Raw genomic sequence first — 26,570 nt, forward strand, 5'->3', positions numbered from 1 at the left:
GGTTACTCACTGTGTAACAGTGTAGTTAGTACTCACCCTGCAGGGTAAGGGTTACTCACTGTGTAACAGTGTAGTTAGTACTCACCCTGCAGGGTAAGGAGTACTCACTGTGTAATATTGTAGTTAGTACTCACCCTGCAGGGTAAGGAGTACTCACTGTGTAACATTGTAGTTAGTACTCACCCTGCAGGGTAAGGAGTACTCACTGTGTAATATTGTAGTTAGTACTCACCCTGTGGGGTAAGGGTTACTCACTGTGTAACAGTGTAGTTAGTACTCACCCTGTAGGGTAAGGAGTACTTGATGTGTTTGGATAAAAAAAATAACAGATTTGATGAGTTCGATCATTGTTATAGTTTCTAGTTTTTTGTATCTTCCCAGAGGCCGATCTGTATCCAATTTCTCTTCTCACTCTGAGTTGCCTGGCACCTCTTGTTCGGCTCTCCCTCAATTTCCCTCATTTTTTTCATTGAGATTTCCTTGCCCGTTTTCCACCAGTGCATCAGTGAAGAAAGAAATGTCATTGTTTTCAATGTTGGTGCAGCTTTAAATGAAAGAAAGTAATGAGCGAGATTGATGTTGGGTCTGCGAATTGCAGGTGTTGGGAAGTTGAAAGGCAGCTCGCTGTCTGTCGTGGTGATGTTGCAGATGTCCATCTAGTCGCTGCGTACACATTCACAGCTGCAAACACAAACTCCTATTAATAACTCCTACTTCCTGCTTATGGCAGCCACATGACAGGAGGGGAAAGACTTTCAGATATCAGCCACATCCCCACAGGGATCCTACTGACTGTTTGGGGCCACATTGTTCTGGCAGCCCCAGCAGATGTCTATTGAAACGGGTGAGTACACAATTATTTATTTTCCCCATTGTTTCATGTTCTTCAATCTTCCCAAGATCTGTTTTTTCTATCCAATTCTTTGCCCTGTCACTGAGATTTGACAAGGAGTTAGTGTATTGTTCTGGCATTGACACCTGGACAGTGAAGTGGTGATCCTCACATTCCCACAGTGGACAGTAAGAGGCTGTCTCCAGTCTCTGTGCCCTGTCGAGCACAGAGATATACAAGTCATGGTACAAGGTAAGGCTAGGTTAGCGGCTGCTGTGTAATCTTTGTATCATTCAACCAACCAGCAGCGCCTGTCATTTCCTCTCCCTATTCCCAAAACAACTGTTTGCTCAACGTTGCAGTTGGGACAAGTATAAAGGGTGGGTTTAATGAGAGAATGTCGAAATAAGACTGACGGATTATGATGAAAAATATATATTTTTTTAACGGGGCAATTTAGCGCGGCCAATGCACCCACCCTGCGCATCTTTGGGTTGTGGGGGCGAAACCCACGCAGACACGGGGAGAATGTGCAAACTCCACACGGACAGTGACCCAGAGCCGGGATCAAACCCGGATCCTTAGCACAGTGAGGTAGCAGTGCTAACCCACTGTGCCCCGTGTCGCCCTCGATGAAAAATATTTAAACTTGTGTTTAAGCCAATGAATCAGCAGTGAGATAATGTTGACAATGACTTGTGTAACATGATAAAATGTGTTTGTGTGGTAGTGAGAGGGCACCTCAGTTGCAAGAGGCTGACTGTACAGTGAGGTGACAAAGTGTATTTAAACTTAGAGAAGGTGAGAGAGCAGGTTTGGTGCTAAGGAGGCAAATGTTTGAACCTCGGACTAGGATACGTATGGAAGCGAATTAATCCCAAAGTTGGTACTTCTGATTAGTGCAATGCGTTGGGCATATAGGCATGGAGCCATGAGTTGGACAAGGGGTGTGTGTGTGTGAGATGAGTTGTGAGTGTGTTTGTTGGATCTGCACGTTACCAGTACAAATGCACAAAGTGTCAGGGTTCAGCTGCCCATGCAGAAGGCTGTACCGGGGGATGAGTTGCACTTCCCTAAACTCTTGGGCAGATCAGCTTTTTGGAAGTTGAAATCCAGGAAGGGTCACCCCACAGAGAGGTTCATTGGTAATGGGGTAGGGGTTACCCTTTGGGAAATGGCCATTAGAAAACACTGAAGAGCTTTGAGTGATCAGTCGGTGCAGTGGGCTGGCAGCTAGGCTAAGGGACTGGGTTGAAGGGACAGAGTAACACTGGAGCCATTGGGAAAAAGTGATACTATCCAAAGGAATAGGGGTGTGTTAGGGGATTCCATAACTGGAAAATGGACTTTCTTGTTTCCATCCATGACTGAGAGTACATAAGATGACCGCCAATAAAATTCATGGGCGGAATTTCATATAGAATTCATGGTCTAATAATGTAACCGTGAAAGTGAGTAAAGTCGCCACAATCCCAGATGACCATAGGCTGCTTTCCCCTTTGAGAATCACCATGTCTCAGGTGAGGGGAAAGGTTGAGAAGGCGGAGCCTTCATGAATAACCTCAGCCGGTACAGGAATTGAACCCGTGCAGTTGGTCTTCTTCTCCATCACAAACCAGCTGCACGTGGCGGCCGCTTCCGCACCAGGCCCGGGCAACATGGCGGAGTCACACAGCGGGCCGACGCGGAAGAAGGTAGGCCCCCACTAGATCGTGTGCGCTGGCCAATCGGTAGCCCCCAATCGCAGGCCTGGCCGTCGCTGAGGCCTCCCCCTGGAGTCTGAGCCCCCCCCCCCCCCCCCCCCCCCCCCCCCCAACCACGACGGCCGCCGCGGCCGCCACTCCGAGCTCCCACCGGGTGGAACCATACGTGAACCATGCCGGCGGGAACTCGGCCTGTCGACCACGGAGAGTAACCGCGGGGGCTTCTTTCAACAGCCCCCGACCGGCGCCACATCGCCCGCGCGCATGCGGCTGGCAGCGATTCTCCGGTAGCCGGAGAATCACATCCCGGCGTCGGATCCGATTGCAGGTCGGAGGCCCCATTCTCCACCCCGACGCCAAGCGCGATTTCGGCGCGGAGATTCTGAGTATCCCGGCCAATAAAAAATAAGCTGATTATGGAAATAGTGAGAGATTGCAGAGCCCTGAGGTGCAGAGGGATCTGGGTGTCCTAGTGCATGAATCACAAAAAGCAACACAGGTACAGCAAGTAATTAGGAAGCTAATAGAATATAATTGTGGATTGCAAGTGGAATTGAATAGAAAAGTAGGGAGGTTATGCTTCAGTTGTAACGGGCACTAGTGAGATCACTTTGGAGTAGTGTGTGCAGTATTGGTCACCTTATTTAAGAAACAATGTTTAATATTAGGGCAAGGGACGGGATACGGAATTCTTCCTGTTCTTCCTGGCCCCTGACTGTGAGCAGGGTATTGGCACAGGTGCTCTGATCCCTGTGGAGACCGATAATATTAAAAAATAAATTTGAACTTCCGGATAAGAGCTGAATGGATGGAGTTTACATTTCAGACATTCGCTCGAACAGACTAAAAGCACTAAACTAAACTAAACACTATTTTTACAGGAAACTTGTACTTAACTACAGAAGAACATTTTTGACACATCAAAAAAAAGCCCACAATCAGGTAGCACACTGGGCTAAATCGCTGGCTTTTAAAGCAGACCAAGGCAGGCCAGCAGCACGGTTCAATTCCCGTACCAGCCTCCCCAAACAGGCGCCGGAATGTGGCGACTAGGGGCTTTTCACAGTAACTTCATTTGAAGCCTACTCGTGACAATAAGGGAATTTCATTTCAATGTCCTTTCTGTAAATCTAACCCTAGAAAGTAAACACTGTCAGTACCAGCCTATTACTGCCTGTACCAGCCTGTGAGGGGCAGTGGGTACACACTGTCTGTACCAGCCTGTGAGGGGCAGTGGGTACACACTGTCTGTACCAGCCTGTGAGGGACAGTGGGTACACACTGTCTGTACCAGCCTGAGGGACAGTGGGTACACACTGTCTGTACCAGCCTGTGAGGGACAGTGGGTACACACTGTCTGTACCAGCCTGTGAGGGGCAGTGGGTACACACTGTCTGTACCAGCCTGTGAGGGGCAGTGGGTACACACTGTCTGTACCAGCCTGTGAGGGGCAGTGGGTACACACTGTCAGTACCAGCCTGTGAGGGGCAGTGGGTACACACTGTCTGTACCAGCCTGTGAGGGGCAGTGGGTACACACTGTCAGTACCAGCCTGAGGGGCAGTGGGTACACACTGTCTGTACCAGCCTGTGAGGGGCAGTGGGTACACACTGCCTGTACCAGCCTGTGAGGGGCAGTGGGTACACACTGTCAGTACCAGCCTGTGAGGGGCAGTGGGTACACACTGTCTGTACCAGCCTGTGAGGGACAGTGGGTACACACTGTCTGTACCAGCCTGAGGGACAGTGGGTACACACTGTCAGTACCAGCCTGTGAGGGGCAGTGGGTACACACTGTCTGTACCAGCCTGTGAGGGGCAGTGGGTACACACTGTCTGTACCAGCCTGTGAGGGGCAGTGGGTACACACTGTCTGTACCAGCCTGTGAGGGGCAGTGGGTACACACTGTCAGTACCAGTCTGTGAGGGGCAGTGGGTACACACTGCCTGTACCAGCCTGTGAGGGGCAGTGGGTACACACGGTCTGTACCAGCCTGTGAGGGGCAGTGGGTACACACTGTCTGTACCAGCCTGTGAGGGGCAGTGGGTACACACTGTCTGTACCAGCCTGTGAGGGGCAGTGGGTACACACTGTCTGTACCAGCCTGTGAGGGGCAGTGGGTACACACTGTCAGTACCAGTCTGTGAGGGGCAGTGGGTACACACTGCCTGTACCAGCCTGTGAGGGGCAGTGGGTACACACGGTCTGTACCAGCCTGTGAGGGGCAGTGGGTACACACTGTCTGTACCAGCCTGAGGGACAGTGGGTACACACTGCCTGTACCAGCCTGTGAGGGACAGTGGGTACATACTGTCTGTACCAGCCTGTGAGGGGCAGTGGGTACACACTGTCAGTACCAGCCTGTGAGGGGCAGTGGGTACACACTGTCTGTACCAGCCTGTGAGGGGCAGTGGGTACACACTGTCTGTACCAGCCTGTGAGGGGCAGTGGGTACACACTGTCTGTACCAGCCTGTGAGGGACAGTGGGTACACACTGTCTGTACCAGCCTGTGAGGGGCAGTGGGTACACACTGCCTGTACCAGCCTGTGAGGGGCAGTGGGTACACACTGTCTGTACCAGCCTGTGAGGGGCAGTGGGTACACACTGTCTGTACCAGCCTGTGAGGGACAGTGGGTACACACTGTCTGTACCAGCCTGTGAGGGACAGTGGGTACACACTGTCTGTACCAGCCTGTGAGGGACAGTGGTACACACTGTCTGTACCAGCCTGAGGGACAGTGGGTACACACTGTCTGTACCAGCCTGTGAGGGGCAGTGGGTACACACTGTCTGTACCAGCCTGTGAGGGGCAGTGGGTACACACTGCCTGTACCAGCCTGTGAGGGACAGTGGGTACATACTGCCTGTACCAGCCTGTGAGGGGCAGTGGGTACACACTGTCTGTACCAGCCTGTGAGGGGCAGTGGGTACACACTGCCTGTACCAGCCTGTGAGGGGCAGTGGGTACACACTGTCTGTACCAGCCTGTGAGGGGCAGTGGGTACACACTGTCTGTACCAGCCTGTGAGGGGCAGTGGGTACACACTGTCTGTACCAGCCTGTGAGGGGCAGTGGGTACACACTGTCTGTACCAGCCTGTGAGGGGCAGTGGGTACACACTGTCTGTACCAGCCTGTGAGGGACAGTGGGTACACACTGTCAGTACCAGCCTATTTTTTCGTGGATTTCCTCCGGGTGCTCCGGTTTCCTCCCACAGTCCAAAAGGTTAGGTGGATTGGCGATTCTAAATTCCCAAAAAGGTTAGGTGGGGTTACTGAGTTTTGGCGATAGGGTGGAGGTGTAGGCTTGGGTAGGGTGCTCTTTCCAAGGGCCGCTGCAGACTCGAAGGGCCGAATGGTCTCCTTCTGTACTGTAAATTCTATAAAATCTATGTTTCATAGAATTTACAGTGTAGAAGGAGGCCATTTGGCCCATCGAGTCTGCATCAGCTCTTGGAAAGAGCACCCTATCCAAGGTTAACACCTCCACCCTATCCCCATAACCCAGTAACCCCACCCAACACTAAGGGCAATTTTGGACACTAAGGGCAATTTAGCATGGCCAATCCACCTAACCTGCACATCTTTGGACTGTGGGAGGAAACCGGAGCACCCGGAGGAAACCCACACACACACGGGGTGAACGTGCAGACTCCGCACAGACAGTGACCCAAGCCGGGAATCAAACCTGGGACCCTAGAGCTGTGAAGCAATTGTGCTAACCACTATGCTATCGTGCTGCCCATAATGATGAAAGTCTGTGAGCACGAGAATGATGTGAAGACACTGGGTGAACATCTTCACACAGACCCTTCAGATATTTCATGTCCAGCTAAACATGTAAATCTATTCCTCACAATTATACTCATAAAATCCCTGAGTGAGTCTGACAGGGTCGGTGTTCAGAAGATGATTCTCTTGGCTTGAGAACGGAAAACTACGTTTCAGTTTTACAGAAACTGCCACAGTTTCAGGGCATCGTGGGCGGAAACCATGGGTCTTGTGGCCATAGGGGGTGCAGACAGTGGGTGGGTACCATGCATGGTGTGGGTGGACACTTTGGGTTGTGGGTAGATACCGCAGAGTTATAGAGTCAACAGCACAAAAAAGCCCCATCGCATCTGCACCGGTCAAATACAACCACCTAACTATTCTAACAACCAGCTAACTATTCTAACAACCAGCTAACTATTCTAATCCAACTTCCCAGCATTTGGCCCATAGCCTTGTCTGCCCTGACATCGCACGTCCAAATCAGCAAAGATTTATACCAACAAAAAGGAAGGACGGTAGAAAGAGGGACAATCGACCGTGGATATCTAAGGAAATAAGGGAGAGTAACAAATTGAAGGAAAAAGCATACAAAGTGGGAAAGATTAGTGGGAGACTAGAGGACTGGGAAATCTTTAGGGGGCAACAGAAAGCTACTAAAAAAGCTATAAAGAAGAGTAAGATAGATATGAGAGTAAACTTGCTCAGAATATAAAAACAGACAGTAAAAGTTTCTACAAATATATAAAACAAAAAAGAGTGGCTAAGGTAAATATTGGTCCTTTAGAGGATGAGAAGGGAGTTTTAATAATGGGAGATGAGGAAATGGCTGAGGAACTGAAACAGGTTTTTTGGGTCGGTCTTCACAGTGGAAGACACAAATAACATGCCAGCGACTGATAGAAATGAGGCTATGACAGGTGAGGACCTTGAGAGGATTGTTATCACTAAGGAGGTAGTGATGGGCAAGCTAATGGGGCTAAAGGTAGACAAGTCTCCTGACCCTGATGGAATGCATCCCAGAGTGCTAAAAGAGATGGCTAGGGAAATTGCAGATGCACTAATGATGATTTACCAAAATTCACTAGACTCTGGTGTGGTCCCGGAGGATTGGAAATTAGCAAATGTGACACCACTGTTTAAAAAAGGAGGTAGGCAGAGAGCGGGTAATTATAGGCCAGTGAGCTTAACTTTGGTAGTAGGGAAGATGCTGGAATCTATCATCAAGGAAGGAATAGCGAGGCATCTGGATAGAAATTGTCCCATTGGACAGACGCAGCATTGGTTTATTAAAGGGCAGGTCGTGCCTAACTAATTTAGTGGAATTCTTGAGGACATTACCAGAGCGGTAGATAATGGGGAGCCAATGGATGTGGTATATCTGGATTTCCAGAAAGCTTTTGACAAGGTGCCACACAAAAGGTTGCTGCATAAGATAAAGATGCATGGCATTAAGGGTAAAGTAGTAGCATGGATAGAGGATTGGTTAATTAATAGAAAGCAAAGAGTTGGGATAAATGGGTGTTTCTCTGGTTGGCAATCAGTAGCTAGTGGTGTCCCTCAGGGATCCGTGTTGGGCCCACAATTGTTCACAATTTACATAGATGATTTGGAGTTGGGGACCAAGTGCAATGTGTCCAAGTTTGCAGATGACACTAAGATGAGTGGTAAAGCGAAAAGTGCAGAGGATACTGGAAATCTGCAGAGGGATTTGGATAGGTTAAGTGAATGGGCTAGGGTCTGGCAGATGGAATACAATGTTGACAAATGTGAGGTTATCTATTTTGGTAGGAATAACAGCAAACGGGATTATTATTTAAATGATAAAATATTAAAGCATACTGCTGTGCAGAGAGACCTGGGTGTGCTAGTGCATGAGTCACAGAAAGTTGGTTTACAGGTGCAACAGGTGATTAAGAAGGCAAATGGAATTTTGTCCTTCATTGCTAGAGGGATAGAGTTTAAGACTAGGGAGGTTATGTTGCAATTGTATAAGGTGTTAGTGAGGCCACACCTGGAGTATTGTGTTCAGTTTTGGTCTCCTTACCTGAGAAAGGACGTACTGGCACTGGAGGGTGTGCAGAGGAGATTCACTAGGTTAATCCCAGAGCTGAAGGGGTTGGATTATGAGGAGAGGTTGAGTAGACTGGGACTGTACTCGTTGGAATTTAGAAGGATGAAGGGGGATCTTATAGAAACATTTAAAATTATGAAGGGAATAGATAGGATAGATGCGGGCAGGTTGTTTCCACTGGCGGGTGACAGCAGAACTAGGGGGCATAGCCTCAAAATAAGGGGAAGTAGATTTAGGACTGAGTTTAGGAGGAACTTCTTCACCCAAAGGGTTGTGAATCTATGGAATTCCTTGCCCACTGAAGCAGTTGAGGCTCCTTCATTACATGTTTTTAAGGTAAAGATAGATAGTTTTTTTGAAGAATAAAGGGATTAAGGGTTATGGTGTTCGGGCTGGAAAGTGGAGCTGAGTCCACAAAAGATCAGCCATGATCTAATTGAATGGCGGAGCAGGCTCGAGGGGCCAGATGGCCGACTCCTGCTCCTAGTTCTTATGTTCTTATGTTCTACTTGGACTTCAGCAAGGCTTTTGATTAGGTCCCACATGGGAGACTGATAGTGAAGGTAAGAGCCCATGGGATCCACGGATTTTGGCAAATTGGATACAAAATTGGTTGTATGGCAGGAAGCAGTGGATGATGGTCAAGGGGTGTTTTTCTGACTGGAAACCTGTGTCCAATGGGGTCTCAGAGGCATCAGTGTTGGGGCCTTGCTGTTTGGGGTTTATATAAATGAATTAGACACGAATGTAGATGGGTTGATCAGTAAATTCATGGATGATACCAAAAATGGTGGAATGACAAATGGTGAGGGAGGATCGCCTTAGATTACAGGAGGATATAGACGGGCTGATCAGATGGGATGATCGGTGGCAAATGGAATTCAATCCGGGTAAGTGTGAGGTGATGTTCTTGGGCAGGACAAACAAGGCAAAGGGAATAGAGGATAAACAGCAGGACCCTGGGAAGCACCGAGTATCAGAGGGACCTTGGTGTGCATGTACACCCGTCCCTTAAGGTAGCAGAGCAGGTGGGTATAGTGGTTAAGAAGGCGTATGGTGACTTCCGGTGTGCAGCATGGAGTGAGTGAGCACACAGAGGCAGCTCCTGCCCAAGGTTACAGAAAAGAGCTCTTTTTTGGGCGGCACGGGTTGGAATTTCGATGAAAAGCCGTTGGTGAATGTTTGAGGAGTACTTTCCCCCAGGAATAGTATGTTTCTTGGTTATCAGACCCTCAGAAACAATGCAAGATTGGGCGGAAGCAGCAGCAAACAAGAGCCTCTACAAGCAGGCAGGCGGGGGAAGGGCCAGCTCAGATTTCTCAAGCTGACTTGAGGGCCTTTATGAAAGCTGAATTCTAGCAGCAGTCGACGCTGTCCCGGCGAATCCCGGTGGGGGAAGGTGTCTGGAGGAGCATTCCCCATAATGTATGGTGCTCACCCGGAGTGGGGCAAAGGAAAAAGCTGCAGCAGCTCCCCAAGCTCCCCCAGCTCTGGCGCCTGGATGTGGGGATGCTGGCTGATGAGGAGGTGTGTAGGAGGGTCCGGGGAAGTATTGAGGGGTATCTTGAGACCAACGACACGGGGGAGGTCCGGGTGGGGATGGTCTGGGAGGCTCTGAAAGCAGTGATCCGGGGGGAGCTGATCTCCATCCGGGCCCACAGGGAAAGGAGGGAGAGGAAGGAGAGGGAGAGACTGGTGGGAGAGCTCCTGGATGTGGACAGGAGATACGTGGAGGCACCGGAGGAGGGGTTGCTGGGAGAATGGCGCAGTTTGCAGGCCAAATTTGACTTGTTGACCACCAGAAAGGCGGAGACACAGTGGAGGAGGTCGCAGGGCGCGGTATATGAGTATGGGGAGAAGGCGAGCAGGATGTTGGCGCATCAGCTCCGCAGGCGAGATGCGGCTAGGGAAATTGGTGGAGTGACGGATAGGGGTGGGAATGTAGTGCAGAAGGGGACAGAAGTAAATGGGGTCTTTAGGGACTTCTACGAGGAACTGTACCGGTCAGAACCTCCGATGGGGAGAGGGGGGATGGAGAGCTTCATGAACAGGCTATGTTTCCCAAGGGTTCAAGGGGAGCTGGTAGAGGGGCTGGGGGCGCCGATAGAGTTGGAGGAGCTAGTCAGGGGGATTGGACAAATGCAGTCAGGTAAGGCCCCGGGGCTGGACAGGTTCCCGGTGGAATTTTATAAAAAGTATGCGGATCTGGTGGGCCCCCTGTTGGTGCGAGCCTTCAATGAGGCATGGGAGGAGGGGGCTTTGCTCCCGACGATGTCGCGGGCACTGATCTCTCTGATCCTGAAGCGGGATAAGGACCCCTTGCAGTGTGGATCATAAAGGCCTATCTCACTTCTCAATGTTGACGCTAAGTTGCTGGCGAAGATCCTGGCCACCAGGATAGAGGACTGTGTGCCAGGGGTGATACACGAGGATCAGACAGGATTTGTCGAGGGACGGCAGCTCAACACGAATGTGCGGAGACTGCTAAATGTTATTATGACGCCGGCAGTGGAGGGGGAGGCGGAGATAGTGGTGGCGCTGGATGCAGAGAAAGCGTTTGATAGAGTTGAGTGGGGGTACCTGTGGGAGGTGCTGGAGCGGTTCGGATTCGGGGAGGGATTCATCAAATGGGTGAGGCTGCTCTACGCGGCTCCGATGGCGAGTGTAGTTACCAATGGAAGGAGATCCGGGTACTTTAAGCTCTACCGTGGGACCAGGCAGGGGTGCCCCCTGTCCCTCTTGCTCTTTGCACTGGCGATTGAACCTCTGGCTATGGCGTTGAGGGAGTCAGGGAGATGGAGGGGTCTGGTGCGGGGTGGGGAGGAGCACCGGGTATCGCTGTATGCGGACGACCTGCTGTTGTATGTGGCGGACCCAGAGGGGGGAATGCCGAGGGTGATGGAGCTGTTAGCGGAATTTGGGGGCTTCTCGGGCTATAAGTTAAATTTAGGCAAGAGCGAGGTATTTGTAGTACACCCGGGAGATCAGGAGGAGGGAATTGGGAGGCTCCCATTTAAGAAGGCAGTGCAGGTGGCCAGGAGTTGGGGGACTCTCCATAAGCTTAATTTTACCAGGCTGGTGGAGCAGATGGAGGAGGAATTTAAAAGGTGGGACATGGTGCCGCTATCGTTGGCGTGTAGAGTGCAGTCCGTCAAAATGACGGTTCTCCCGAGGTTCTTGTTCCTTTTTCAGTGTTTGCCCATCTTTATCCCTAGGGCCTTTTTTAGAAGGGTGACTAGCAGCATCATGGGCTTTGTTTGGGCGCATGGGACCCCGAGGGTGAAGAGGGGTCTTCTTGGAGCGGGGTAGAGATGGGGGGGGGCTGGGCGTTACCCAATCTCTCGGAGTATTATTGGGCGGCCAATGTGTCGATGGTGCGTAAGTGGGTGATGGAGGGGGAGGGGGCAGCATGGAAACGGATGGAGAGGGCGTCCTGTGGAGATACAAACCTGTGGGCCCTGGTAACGGCGCCGTGGCCGCTCCCTCCCACGAGGTATACTACGAGTCCGGTGGTGGCGGCTACCCTCAAGATTTGGGGGCAGTGGAGGCGACATAGGGGGGAAGTGGGGGGATCGATGGAGGCTCCGTTAAGGGGGAACCATAGGTTCGTCCCGGGGAACATTGATGGGGGATTTCAGGGTTGGCACAGAGCGGGCATCAGACAGCTGAGGGACCTGTTTATTGATGGGAGGTTTGCGAGCCTGGGGGAGTTGGAGGAGAAATTTGGGCTCCCCCCGGGGAACATGTTCAGGTATCTGCAGGTAAAGGCATTTGCTAGGCGGCAGGTGGAGGGATTCCCTTCGCTTCCCGCGAGGGGGGTGAGTGACAGGGTGCTTTCGGGGGTCTGGGTCGGAGAGGGGAAGGTATCTGATATCTACAAGGTTATGCAGGAGGTGGAGGAGGCGTCAGTAGAGGAGCTGAAAGCTAAGTGGGAGGGGGAACTGGGGGAACAGATCGAAGACGGGACATGGGCTGATGCTCTGGAGAGGGTTAATTCTTCCTCCTCGTGTGCGCGGCTTAGCCTCATCCAATTCAAGGTGCTGCACCGGGCCCACATGACTGGGGCGAGGATGAGTAGGTTCTTTGGGGGCGAAGACAGGTGTGTCAGGTGCTCGGGGAGTCCAGCGAACCATGCCCATATGTTCTGGGCATGCCCGGCACTGGAGGAGTTCTGGAAGGGGGTGGCGAGGACGGTGTCGAGGGTGGTGGGATCCAGGGTCAAGCCAGGATGGGGACTCACGATTTTTGGGGTTGGGGTGGAGCCGGGAGTGCAGGAGGCGAAAGAGGCCGGTGTGCTGGCCTTTGCGTCCCTAGTAGCCCGGCGAAGGATCTTGCTACAATGGAAGGATGCGAGGCCCCCAAGCGTGGAGACCTGGATCAATGACATGGCGGGTTTCATTAAGCTAGAGAAGGTCAAATTCGCCCTGAGAGGGTCAGTACAAGGGTTCTTTAGGCGGTGGCAACCTTTTCTCGACTTTCTGGCTCAACGATAGGGTACGGGGACAGTAGCAGCAGCAACCCGGGGGGGGGGGGGGGGGGGGAGGGGGGAGGGAAAAGGGGGGGAGGGGCGGACAATGACTACGTTTTTTAATTTAATTTTAATTTATTTTTAAGTTCTGTTGTTGTTCATTGGGGTTGGGGGGGTGGGGGGATGTGATACATGCGTCGATACGGTCTGGGGCTGGTACGGTTATTATGGGTTATTTTGTTGCATTTCATTGTTTGTCATTATGTTTTATATTTTATGTTAAAAATTCCAATAAAAATTATATTTAAAAAAAAAAGAAGGCATATGGTATACCTGCCTTTATTAGCTGAGGCAGAGAGTTTAAGAGCACGGAGGTTATGCTGGAACTGCATATAACACTGGTTAGGCCACAGCTAGAGTACTGTGTGCAGTTCTCCACATTATAGGAGGGATGTGATAGCCACTGGAAAGGGTGCAGAGGAGATTTACCAGGATGTTGTCTGGGCTGGAGAGTGTTAGTTGTGGAGAGAGATTGGATAGACTGGGATTGGTTTCCTTGGAGCAGAGACTGAGGGGGGACAGGATTGTGATGGATAACATTATGAGGGGCACAGATAGAGTAGACAGGGAGAAAGTTTTCCCCTTGGTGGAGGGGTCAATGACCAGGGGGCAGAGATTTAAGGTGTTATGGGCCAGGGTTTAGAAACTCCAAAGTGCATTAAGGAGTTCACCTGATCTATAACTTTTTGTTGAATTTGGCTAGGATGAGCACAAGAGCCTTCACTGCAGGTGTGATTCAACAGTCTTCCCAGACACTTTAATCAAAACAAGCTTTATTCTAAGAACTTAGTTACCATTTATATAAACACAGCAAGAATTGTTATCAATTACAAACATAAAGACACCCTACAGCTTCAGTAATCTATATATAACACTTAATGAATTCACCCTGAACTGTTCCAATTCAGAAACAAAATCCCATCAAAGAAAAACCTCTTTTTAAGGGCGTGGCCCAGCACTCTACATTCTCACTTGAATAAGACTGGCTTTCTCCGAGATTCTGACCCCGTCTCACCAGCAGGTTCAAACCCTTCCCGAAAGCAAACTGTATCTAAAGCCACCACCAAGGTGATTTTTTATTGGAACAGATACTTAAAATGAAACTAGAAAGAGATGGGCCAAAACACCTCTGTTCTCTGTCTGTGTCCATAGCTGTCAAAACTGAAAGTGAAACCAAAAACAGCTCACAGAGCCACAGCCCAGCTCCGCCCACACAATGACATAATTGAAGCCATGTGATAAGACAAAAACCTTTCTCAAAGGGACACTCCAATGGCAAAGGTAAGGGCAGGAGGTTTAGAGGGGATGTGAGGAAAAACGTATTTACCCAGAACGTGGTGGGAGTCTGGAACTCTCTTCCTGAAAGGGAGGTGGAGGCAGAAACCTTCATAACATTTAAGAAGTAGTTAGATCTGCAGTTGCAATGCCAGGGCAGACAAGGCTACGGTCAAAGTGCTGGAAAATGGGATTAGAATAGTTAGGTGCTTGTTTTTGACCGGCACAGTCGCAATGGCTTTTCTTTGCTGTCGAGGGAGGTTATGCTGCAATTGTATAAGGTGTTAGTGCGGCCACACCTGGAGTATTGTGTTCAGTTTTGGTCTCCTTACTTGAGAAAGGACGTACTGGCGCTGGAGGGTGTGCAGAGGAGATTCACTAGGTTAATCCCAGATCTGAAGGGGTTGGATTATGAGGAGAGGTTGAGTAGACTGGGACTGTACTCATTGGAATTTAGAAGGATGAGGGGGGATCTTATAGAAACATTTAAAATTATGAAGGGAATAGATAGGATAGATGCGGGCAGGTTGTTTCCACTGGCGGGTGACAGCAGAACTAGGGGACATAGCCTCAAAATAAGGGGAAGTAGATTTAGGACTGAGTTTAGGAGGAACTTCTTCACCCAAAGGGTTGTGAATCTATGGAATTCCTTGCCCAGTGAAGCAGTTGAGGCTCCTTCATTACATGTTTTTAAGGTAAAGATAGACAGTTTTTTGAAGAATAAAGGGATTAAGGGTTATGGTGTTCGGGCCGGAAAGTGGAGCTGAGTCCACAAAAGATCAGCCATGATCTAATTGAATGGCGGAGCAGGCTCGAGGGGCCAGATGGCCTACTCCTGCTCCTAGTTCTTACGTTCTTATGTTCTTATGATCTCTATGACTCCAAGACTCTAAAAGAAGTTAGTTATGGTTTTTGGAGATTTGCTAATGCTCTTCGGGAGGGTTTAAACTAATTCAGCAGGGGATTGGGAACCTGAATTGTAGCTCCAGTATACAAGAGGTTGAGAGTAGTGAGGTCATGAGTAAGGTTTCAAGGTTGCAAGAGTGTACCGGCAGGAAGGAAGGTGGTTTAAAGTGTGTCTACTTCAACGCCAGGAGCATCCGGAATAAGGTGGGTGAGCTTGCGGCATGGGTTGGTACCTGGGACTTCGATGTTGTGGCCATTTCGGAGACATGGCTAGAGCAGGGACAGGAATGGTTGTTGCAGGTTCCGGGGTTTAGATATTTCAGTAAGCTCAGGGAAGGTGGTAAGAGAGGGGGAGGGGTGGCATTATTAGTCAAGGACAGTATTACGGTGGCAGAAAGGACGTTTGATGAGGACTCGTCTACTGAGGTAGTATGGGCTGAGTTAAGAAACAGGAAAGGAGAGGTCACCCTATTAGGGCTTTTCTATAGGCCTCCGAAAAGTTCCAGAGATGTAGAGGAAAGGATTGCAAAGATGATTCTGGATAGGAGCAAAAGTAACAGGGTAGTTGTTATGGGGGACTTTAACTTTCCAAATATTGACTGGAAATGCTATAGTTTGAGTACATTAGATAGGTCTGTTTTTGTCCAATGTGTGCAGGAGGGTTTCCTGATGCAGTATGTAGATGGGCCAACAAGAGGCGAGGCCGTATTGGATTTGGTGCTGGGTAATGAACCAGGACAGGTGTTAGATTTGGAGGTAGGTGAGCACTTTGGTGATAGTGACCACAATTCAGTTACGTTTGCTTTAGCGATGGAAATGGACAGGTATATACCGCAGGGCAAGAGTTATAGCTGGGGGAAAGGCAATTATGATGCGATGAGGCAATACTTAGGATGCATAGGATGGGGAAGGAAACTGCAGGGGATGGGCACAATTGAAATGTGGAACTTGTTCAAGGAACAGCTACTGCGTGTCCTTGATAAGTATGTACCTGTCAGGCAGGGAGGAAGTGGTAAAATGCGGGAACTGTGGTTTACTAAAGTAGTTGAATCACTTGTCAAAAGGAAGAAGGAGGCTTATGTAAAGATGAGACGTGAAGGTTCAGTTAGGGCGCTCGAGAGTTACAAGTTAGCTAGGAAGGACCTAAAGAGAGAGCTAAGAAGAGCCAGGAGGGGACATGAGAAGTCTTTGGCAGGTAGGATCAAGGATAACCCTAAAGCTTTCTATAGATATGTCAGGAATAAAAGAATGACTAGGGTAAGAGTAGGGCCAGTCAAGGACAGTAGTGGGAAGTTGTGCGTGGAGTCCGAGGAGATAGGGGAGGTGCTAAATGAATATTTTTCGTCAGTATTCACACAGGAACAAGACAATGTTGTCGAGGAGAATACTGAGATACAGGCTACTGGACTAGAAGGGCTTGAGGTTCATAAGGAGGAGGTGTTAGCAATTCTGGAAAGTGTAAAAATAGATAAGTCCCCTGGGCCGGATGGGATTTATCCTAGGATTCTCTGGGAAGCTAGGGAGGAGATTGCTGAGCCTTTGGCTTTGATCTTTATGTCATCATTGTCTACAGGAATAGTGCCAGAAGACTGGAGGATAGCAAATGTTGTCCCCTTGTTCAAGAAGGGGAGTAGAGACAACCCCGGTAACTATAGACCAGTGAGCCTTACTTCTGTTGTGGGCAAAGTCTTGGAAAGGTTTATAAGAGATAGGATTTATAATCATCTAGAAAGGAATAATTTGATTAGGGATAGTCAACATGATTTTGTGAAGGGTAGGTCGTATCTCACAAACCTTATTGAGTTCTTTGAGAAGGTGACCAGACAGGTGGACGAGGGTAAAGCAGTTGATGTGGTGTATATGGATTTCAGTAAAGCGTTTGATAAGGTTCCCCACGGTAGGCTATTGCAGAAAATACGGAGGCATGGGATTCAGGGTGATTTTGCAGTTTGGATCAGATATTGGCTAGCTGATAGAAGACAGAGGGTGGTGGTTGATGGGAAATGTTCAGCCTGGAGTTCACTTACTAGTGGTGTGCCACAAGGATCTGTTTTGGGGCCGTTGCTGTTTGTCATTTTTATAAATGACCTGGAGGAGGGCGTAGAAGGATGGATGAGTAAATTTGCAGATGACACTAAAGTCGGTGGAGTTGTGGACAGTGCAGAAGGATGTTGCAAGTTACGGGGGACATTGATAAGCTGCAGAGCTGGGCTGAGAGGTGGCAAATGGAGTTTAATGCAGAAAAGTGTGAGGTGATTCATTTTGGAAAGAGTAACAGGAAGACAGAGTACTGGGATAATGGTAAGATTCTTGGTAGTGTGGATGAGCAGAGAGATCTCAGTGTCCATGTACATAGATCCCTGAAAGTTGCCACCCAGGTTGATAGGGTTGTTAAGAAGGCGTACGGTGTGTTAGCTTTTATTGGTAGAGGAATTGAGTTTCGGAGCCATGAGGTCATATTGCAGCTGTACAAAACTCTGGTGCGGCCGCATTTGGAGTATTGTGTGCAGTTCTGGTCGCCACATTATAGGAAGGATGTGGAAGCTTTGGAAAGGGTACAGAGGAGATTTACCAGGATGTTGCCTGGTATGGAGGGAAGATCTTATGAGGAAAGGCTGAGGGACTTAAGGCTGTTTTCGTTAGAGAGAAGAAGGTTAAGAGGGGACTTAATTGAGGCATACAAGATGATCAGAGGATTAGATAGGGTGGACAGTGAGAGCCTTTTTCCTCGGATGGTGATGTCCAGCACGAGGGGACATAGCTTTAAATTGAGGGGAGATAGATATAGGACAGATGTCAGAGGTAGGTTCTTTACTCAGAGAGTAGTAAGGGCGTGGAATGCCCTGCCTGCAACAGTAGTGGACTCGCCAACACTGAGGACATTTAAATGATGTGGAGATGCCGGCGTTGGACTGGGGTGAGCACAGTAAGAAGGATATTCAACGGCATTATGATTAGTGAATCCCACACTATCAACACCCTCGATGATACCATTGTTACGGACTCCTGGTCAGCTCCGACAGTGGCTAAGAGACTTGGCCAGAGCTGCAACCTTTTTAAGTTTTCAATGCAGTGCGGATAGATCGATTCATTCCAGGAGTGATAATATAAGAAATCTTGCTTGGTTATTTCATAAACAAACTTTATTGAAAGAAAAATAAACAACATTTACATTTTTAACATTTACATTTACATTTACAGGGTCCCGGGGAGTGTGTCAGTATTTACAGGGGGTCCCTGGGGAGTGTGTCAGTATTTACAGGGTGTCCCGGGGAGTGTGTCAGTATTTACAGGGGGTCCCCGGGGAGTGTGTCAGTATTTACAGGGTGTCCCGGGGAGTGTGTCAGTATTTACAGGGTGTCCCGGGGAGTGTGTCAGTATTTACAGGGGGTCCCGGGGGAGTGTGTCAGTATTTACAGGGGGTCCCGGGGAGTGTGTCAGTATTTACAGGGGGTCCCCGGGGAGTGTGTCAGTATTTACAGGGGGTCCCCGGGGAGTGTGTCAGTATTTACAGGGGGGTCCCTGGGGAGTGTGTCAGTATTTACAGGGGGTCCCCGGGGGGAGTGTCAGTATTTACAGGGGGTCCCCGGGGAGTGTGTCAGTATTTACAGGGGGTCCCCGGGGAGTGTGTCAGTATTTACAGGGGGTCCCCAGGGAGTGTGTCAGTATTTACAGGGGGTCCCCGGGGAGTGTGTCAGTATTTACAGGGGGTCCCCAGGGAGTGTGTCAGTATTTACAGGGGGTCCCCGGGGAGTGTGTCAGTATTTACAGGGGGTCCCTGGGGAGTGTGTCAGTATTTACAGGGGGTCCCCGGGGAGTGTGTCAGTTCACCTTCACCTGAAGAAGGAGCCGTGCTCCGAAAGCTCGTGTTTGAAACAAACCTGTTGGACTTTAACCTGGTGTTGTAAGACTTCTTACTGTGGACATTTAAATGGTCATTGGATAGACATATGGGGCGAGATTCTCTGCAAATGCGGAGAATCGTAAAGGCTGCCGTGGGACAGGCCGTGACCCACGGCAGTCTTCACGCCCACTTCCGGAGCCGATTCTCCCCCCCCCTGGGCGGGGCTAGGAGCGCGGCCCCATACGTCACGGCAGCTGATGCTGCCGATTGGACAACGCCAAGCCGCGCATGCGCAGTTGCCGTCTTTTCCCTCAGCCGCCCCGCAAGACTTGGCGGCTTGATCTTGTGGGGCGGCGGAGGGAAAAGATTGCGTCCGTTACGGACGCAGGGCCCCCTTGGCAGGGCCGTGGTACTGCCGTGCCAATCGGGCCCCCAGATGCCCCAAACGGGCATCTGGCGCCCGTTTCACGACAGCAGCGAGCAGGTGTGTTTGCTGCCATGTTGAAACGGGCGTCAAGGCCCGGCCACTCGTCCCATCGGCCTCGGAGAATCGCCGCTCGCCGTAAAACACGACGAGCGGCAATTTGTGGCGTGGGGCGGGCGTGGGTGGGGGAGAATAGCGGGAGGGCGTGAAAAATGTCGGGAGTGCTTCCCGCTATTCTCCCACCCGGCGTGGGGGGCGGAGAATCGTGCCGATGGACAATAAGGGAATAGTGTAGATGGGATTTAGAGTGGTTTCACAGGTCGGCGAAACATCGAGGGCCGAAGGGCCTGTACTGCGCTGTAATGTTCTCTGTTCTATGTTATCTCAGTCCTGGGACATCACTGCAGGAGTTCCTCAGGGTCGTGTCCTCGGCTAAACCATCTTCAGCTGCTTCATCAATGACCTCCCTCCCATCATAAGGTTAGAAGTGGGGATGTTTGTGGATGACTGCACAATGTTCAGCACCATTCGCCACTCCTCAGATAATGAAGTAGTTCATGTCCAAATGCAGCAAGACCTGGACAATATCCAGGCTTGGGCAAGTGGCAAGTTACATTCGTGTCACACAGTGCCAGGCAATGACCATCTCCAATAAGACAGAATCAAAGCATTGCCCCTTGATATTCAACGGCATTATGATTAGTGAATCCCACACTATCAACACCCTCGATGATACCATTGTTACGGACTCCTGGTCAGCTCCGACAGTGGCTAAGAGACTTGGCCAGAGCTGCAACCTTTTTAAGTTTTCAATGCAGTGCGGATAGATCGATTCATTCCAGGAGTGATAATATAAGAAATCTTGCTTGGTTATTTCATAAACAAACTTTATTGAAAGAAAAATAAACAACATTTACATTTTTAACATTTACATTTACATTTACAGGGTCCCGGGGAGTGTGTCAGTATTTACAGGGTGTCCCGGGGAGTGTGTCAGTATTTACAGGGTCCCCGGGGAGTGTGTCAGTATTTACAGGGGGTCCCCGGGGAGTGTGTCAGTATTTACAGGGTGTCCCGGGGAGTGTGTCAGTATTTACAGGGTGTCCCGGGGAGTGTGTCAGTATTTACAGGGGGTCCCGGGGAGTGTGTCAGTATTTACAGGGTGTCCCGGGGAGTGTGTCAGTATTTACAGGGGGTCCCGGGGGAGTGTGTCAGTATTTACAGGGGGTCCCGGGGAGTGTGTCAGTATTTACAGGGGGTCCCCGGGGAGTGTGTCAGTATTTACAGGGGGGTCCCTGGGGAGTGTGTCAGTATTTACAGGGGGTCCCCGGGGGGAGTGTCAGTATTTACAGGGGGTCCCCGGGGAGTGTGTCAGTATTTACAGGGGGTCCCCGGGGAGTGTGTCAGTATTTACAGGGGGTCCCCAGGGAGTGTGTCAGTATTTACAGGGGGTCCCCGGGGAGTGTGTCAGTATTTACAGGGGGTCCCCAGGGAGTGTGTCAGTATTTACAGGGGGTCCCCGGGGAGTGTGTCAGTATTTACAGGGGGTCCCTGGGGAGTGTGTCAGTATTTACAGGGGGTCCCCGGGGAGTGTGTCAGTTCACCTTCACCTGAAGAAGGAGCCGTGCTCCGAAAGCTCGTGTTTGAAACAAACCTGTTGGACTTTAACCTGGTGTTGTAAGACTTCTTACTGTGGACATTTAAATGGTCATTGGATAGACATATGGGGCGAGATTCTCTGCAAATGCGGAGAATCGTAAAGGCTGCCGTGGGACAGGCCGTGACCCACGGCAGTCTTCACGCCCACTTCCGGAGCCGATTCTCCCCCCCCCTGGGCGGGGCTAGGAGCGCGGCCCCATACGTCACGGCAGCTGATGCTGCCGATTGGACAACGCCAAGCCGCGCATGCGCAGTTGCCGTCTTTTCCCTCAGCCGCCCCGCAAGACTTGGCGGCTTGATCTTGTGGGGCGGCGGAGGGAAAAGATTGCGTCCGTTACGGACGCAGGGCCCCCTTGGCAGGGCCGTGGTACTGCCGTGCCAATCGGGCCCCCAGATGCCCCAAACGGGCATCTGGCGCCCGTTTCACGACAGCAGCGAGCAGGTGTGTTTGCTGCCATGTTGAAACGGGCGTCAAGGCCCGGCCACTCGTCCCATCGGCCTCGGAGAATCGCCGCTCGCCGTAAAACACGGCGTGTGTGTGCGAGTGTGTCAGTATTTACAGGGGGTCCCCGGGGAGTGTGTCAGTATTTACAGGGGGTCCCGGGGGAGTGTGTCAGTATTTACAGGGGGTCCCCAGGGAGTGTGTCAGTATTTACAGGGGGTCCCCGGGGAGTGTGTCAGTATTTACAGGGGGTCCCCGGGGGAGTGTCAGTATTTACAGGGGGTCCCCGGGGAGTGTGTCAGTATTTACAGGGGGTCCCCGGGGAGTGTGTCAGTATTTACAGGGGGTCCCCAGGGAGTGTGTCAGTATTTACAGGGGGTCCCCGGGGAGTGTGTCAGTATTTACAGGGGTCCCCGGGGAGTGTGTCAGTATTTACAGGGATCCCCCGGGGCGTGTGTCAGTATTTACAGGGGGTCCCCGGGGAGTGTGTCAGTATTTACAGGGGGTCCCCGGGGAGTGTGTCAGTATTTACAGGGGGTCCCCGGGGAGTGTGTCAGTATTTACAGGGTCCCCGGGGAGTGTGTCAGTATTTACAGGGGGTCCCCGGGGAGTGTGTCAGTATTTACAGGGGGTCCCCGGGGAGTGGGTCAGTATTTACAGGGAGTCCCCGGGGAGTGGGTCAGTATTTACAGGGAGTCCCCGGGGGGAGTGTCAGTATTTACAGGAGGGTCCCCGGGGAGGGGTCAGTATTTACAGGGGGTCCCCGGGGAGTGTGTCAGTATTTACAGGGGGTCCCCGGGGGGAGTGTGTCAGTATTTACAGGGCGTCCCCGGGGAGTGTGTCGGTATTTACAGAGGGTCCCCAGGGAGTGTGTCAGTATTTACAGGGGGTCCCCAGGGAGTGTGTCAGTATTTACAGGGAGTCCCCGGGGGAGTGTGTCAGTATTTACAGGGGGTCCCCGGGGAGTGTGTCAGTATTTACAGGAGGGTCCCGGGGAGTGTGTCAGTATTTACAGGGTGTCCCGGGGAGTGTGTCAGTATTTACAGGGGGGTCCCCGGGGAGTGTGTCAGTATTTACAGGGGGTCCCCGGGGAGTGTGTCAGTATTTACAGGGGATCCCCGGGGAGTGTGTCAGTATTTACAGGGGGTCCCCGGGGAGTGTGTCAGTATTTACAGGGGGTCCCCGGGGAGTGTGTCAGTATTTACAGAGAGTCCCCGGGGAGTGTGTCAGTATTTACAGGGGGTCCCGGGGAGTGTGTCAGTATTTACAGGGGGTCCCGGGGAGTGTGTCAGTATTTACAGGGGGTCCCGGGAGTGTGTCAGTATATACAGGGGGGTCCCCGGGGAGTGTGTCAGTATTTACAGAGGGGTCCCCGGGGAGTGTGTCAGTATTTACAGGGGGGTCCCCGGGGCGTGTCAGTATTTACAGGGGGGTCCCCGGGGAGTGTGTCAGTATTTACAGGGGGTCCCCGGGGAGTGTGTCAGTATTTACAGGGGGTCCCCGGGGAGTGTGTCAGTATTTACAGGGGGTCCCCGGGGAGTGTGTCAGTATTTACAGGGGGTCCCCGGGGAGTGTGTCAGTATTTACATGGGGTCCCGGGGAGTGTGTCAGTATTTACAGGGGGTCCCGGGGAGTGTGTCAGTATTTACATGGGGTCCCGGGGAGTGTGTCAGTATTTACAGGGGGTCCCGGGGAGTGTGTCAGTATTTACATGGGGTCCCGGGGAGTGTGTCAGTATTTACAGAGGGGTCCCCGGGGAGTGTGTCAGTATTTACAGGGGGTCCCCGGGGCGTGTCAGTATTTACAGGGGGGTCCCCGGGGAGTGTGTCAGTATTTACAGGGGGTCCCCGGGGGGAGTGTGTCAGTATTTACAGGGGGTCCCCGGGGAGTGTGTCAGTATTTACAGGGGGTCCCCGGGGAGTGTGTCAGTATTTACAGCGGGTCCCCGGGGAGTGTGTCAGTATTTACAGGGGGGTCCCCGGGGAGTGTGTCAGTATTTACAGGGGGGGTCCCAGGGAGTGGGTCAGTATTTACAGGGGGGTCCCCGGGGAGTGTGTCCGTATTTACAGGGTGTCCCCGGGGAGTGTGTCAGTATTTACAGGGGGTCCCCGGGGAGTGTGTCAGTATTTACAGCGGGTCCCCGGGGAGTGTGTCAGTATTTACAGGTAGTCCCCAGGGAGTGTGTCAGTATTTACAGGGACCCGGGAGTGTGTCAGTATTTACAGGGGGTCCCGGGGGTGTGTCAGTATTTACAGGGGGTCCCCGGGGAGTGTGTCAGTATTTACAGGGGGTCCCGGGGGTGTGTCAGTATTTACAGGGGGTCCCGGGGGAGTGTGTCAGTATTTACAGGGACCCGGGGAGTGTGTCAGTATTTACAGGGGGTCCCGGGGGTGTGTCAGTATTTACAGGGGGTCCCGGGGAGTGTGTCAGTATTTACAGGGGGTCCCCGGGGAGTGTGTCAGTATTTACAGGGGGTCCCCGGGGAGTGTGTCAGTATTTACAGGGTGTCCCCGGGGGGAGTGTGTCAGTATTTACAGGGGGTCCCCGGGGAGTGTGTCAGTATTTACAGGGGGTCCCCAGGGAGTGTGTCAGTATTTACAGGGGGTACCGGGGGAGTGTGTTAGTATTTACAGGGGGTCCCCGGGGAGTGTGTCAGTATTTACAGGGGGTCCCCGGGGAGTGTGTCAGTATTTACAGGGGGTCCCCAGGGAGTGTGTCAGTATTTACAGGGGGTCCCCGGGGAGTGTGTCAGTATTTACAGGGGGTCCCCGGGGAGTGTGTCAGTATTTACAGGGGGTCCCCAGGGAGTGTGTCAGTATTTACAGGGGGTCCCGGGGGAGTGTGTCAGTATTACAGGGAGCCCCCGGGGAGTGTGTCAATATTTACTGGGGGTCCCCGGGGAGTGTGTCAGTATTTACAGAGGGGTCCCCGGGGAGTGTGTCAGTATTTACAGGGGGTCCCCGGGGAGTGTGTCAGTATTTACAGGGGGGTCCCTGGGGAGTGTCTCAGTATTTACAGGGGGTCCCCGGGGAGTGTGTCAGTATTTACAGGGGGTCCCCGGGGAGTGTGTCAGTATTTACAGGATGTCCCTGGGGAGTGTCTCAGTATTTATAGGGGGTCCCCGGGGAGTGTGTCAGTATTTACAGGGGGCCCCCGGGGAATGTGTCAGTATTTACAGGGGGGGTCCCGGGGAGTGTGTCAGTATTTACAGGGGGGTCCCAGGGAGTGTGTCAGTATTTACAGGGGATCCCCGGGGAGTGTGTCAGTATTTACAGGGGGTCCCCAGAGGGAGTGTCAGTATTTACAGGGGGTCCCCGGGGAGTGTGTCAGTATTTACAGGGGGTCCCCGGGGAGTGTGTCAGTATTTACAGGGGGTCCCCGGGGAGTGTATCAGTATTTACAGGGGGTCCCCGGGGAGTGTGTCAGTATTTACAGGGGGTCCCCGGGGAGTGTGTCAGTATTTACAGGGAGTCCCCGGGGAGTGTGTCAGTATTTACAGGAGGTCCCCGGGGAGTGTGTCAGTATTTACAGGGGGTCCCCGGGGAGTGTGTCAGTATTTACAGGGGGTCCCGGGGAGTGTGTCAGTATTTACAGCGGGTCCCCGGGGAGTGTGTCAGTATTTACAGAGGGTCCCCGGGGAGTGTGTCAGTATTTACAGGGGGTCCCGGCGGAGTGTGTCAGTATTTACAGGGGGTCCCGGGGGAGTGTGTCAGTATTTACAGGGGGTCCCCAGGGAGTGTGTCAGTATTTACAGGGGGTCCCCGGGGAGTGTGTCAGTATTTACAGGGGGTCCCCGGGGGGAGTGTCAGTATTTACAGGGGGTCCCCGGGGAGTGTGTCAGTATTTACAGGGGGTCCCCGGGGAGTGTGTCAGTATTTACAGGGGGTCCCCAGGGAGTGTGTCAGTATTTACAGGGGGTCCCCGGGGAGTGTGTCAGTATTTACAGGGGTCCCCGGGGAGTGTGTCAGTATTTACAGGGGTCCCCCGGGGCGTGTGTCAGTATTTACAGGGGGTCCCCGGGGAGTGTGTCAGTATTTACAGGGGGTCCCCGGGGAGTGTGTCAGTATTTACAGGGGGTCCCCGGGGAGTGTGTCAGTATTTACAGGGTCCCCGGGGAGTGTGTCAGTATTTACAGGGGGTCCCCGGGGAGTGTGTCAGTATTTACAGGGGGTCCCCGGGGAGTGGGTCAGTATTTACAGGGAGTCCCCGGGGAGTGGGTCAGTATTTACAGGGAGTCCCCGGGGGGAGTGTCAGTATTTACAGGAGGGTCCCCGGGGAGGGGTCAGTATTTACAGGGGGTCCCCGGGGAGTGTGTCAGTATTTACAGGGGGTCCCCGGGGGGAGTGTGTCAGTATTTACAGGGCGTCCCCGGGGAGTGTGTCGGTATTTACAGAGGGTCCCCAGGGAGTGTGTCAGTATTTACAGGGGGTCCCCAGGGAGTGTGTCAGTATTTACAGGGAGTCCCCGGGGGAGTGTGTCAGTATTTACAGGGGGTCCCCGGGGAGTGTGTCAGTATTTACAGGAGGGTCCCGGGGAGTGTGTCAGTATTTACAGGGTGTCCCGCGGAGTGTGTCAGTATTTACAGGGGGGTCCCCGGGGAGTGTGTCAGTATTTACAGGGGGTCCCCGGGGAGTGTGTCAGTATTTACAGGGGATCCCCGGGGAGTGTGTCAGTATTTACAGGGGGTCCCCGGGGAGTGTGTCAGTATTTACAGGGGGTCCCCGGGGAGTGTGTCAGTATTTACAGAGAGTCCCCGGGGAGTGTGTCAGTATTTACAGGGGGTCCCGGGGAGTGTGTCAGTATTTACAGGGGGTCCCGGGGAGTGTGTCAGTATTTACAGGGGGTCCCGGGGAGTGTGTCAGTATTTACAGGGGGGTCCCCGGGGAGTGTGTCAGTATTTACAGAGGGGTCCCCGGGGAGTGTGTCAGTATTTACAGGGGGGTCCCCGGGGCGTGTCAGTATTTACAGGGGGGTCCCCGGGGAGTGTGTCAGTATTTACAGGGGGTCCCCGGGGAGTGTGTCAGTATTTACAGGGGGTCCCCGGGGAGTGTGTCAGTATTTACAGGGGGTCCCCGGGGAGTGTGTCAGTATTTACAGGGGGTCCCCGGGGAG

The 26,570-nt window shown here is 51.9% G+C and overlaps 1 protein-coding gene across 1 annotated transcript in view; it reads left to right on the plus strand.

The window, feature by feature from the left end:
• The first annotated feature begins 746 nt into the window (after positions 1–746).
• LOC119972007 (protein CBFA2T1-like) overlaps positions 747–26,570 on the plus strand; it is a 105,956-nt gene continuing 80,132 nt past the window's right edge. The window contains exon 1 of the mRNA XM_038808430.1: positions 747–844. Within this exon, the coding sequence (XP_038664358.1) occupies positions 829–844 (16 nt within the window). The 5' untranslated portion in view covers positions 747–828. The remainder of the gene's footprint in view (positions 845–26,570) is intronic.

Source organism: Scyliorhinus canicula, chromosome 9 (genome assembly GCF_902713615.1).
Source record: "Scyliorhinus canicula chromosome 9, sScyCan1.1, whole genome shotgun sequence".
In the NCBI taxonomy this organism is placed as follows: Eukaryota; Metazoa; Chordata; class Chondrichthyes; order Carcharhiniformes; family Scyliorhinidae; genus Scyliorhinus; species Scyliorhinus canicula.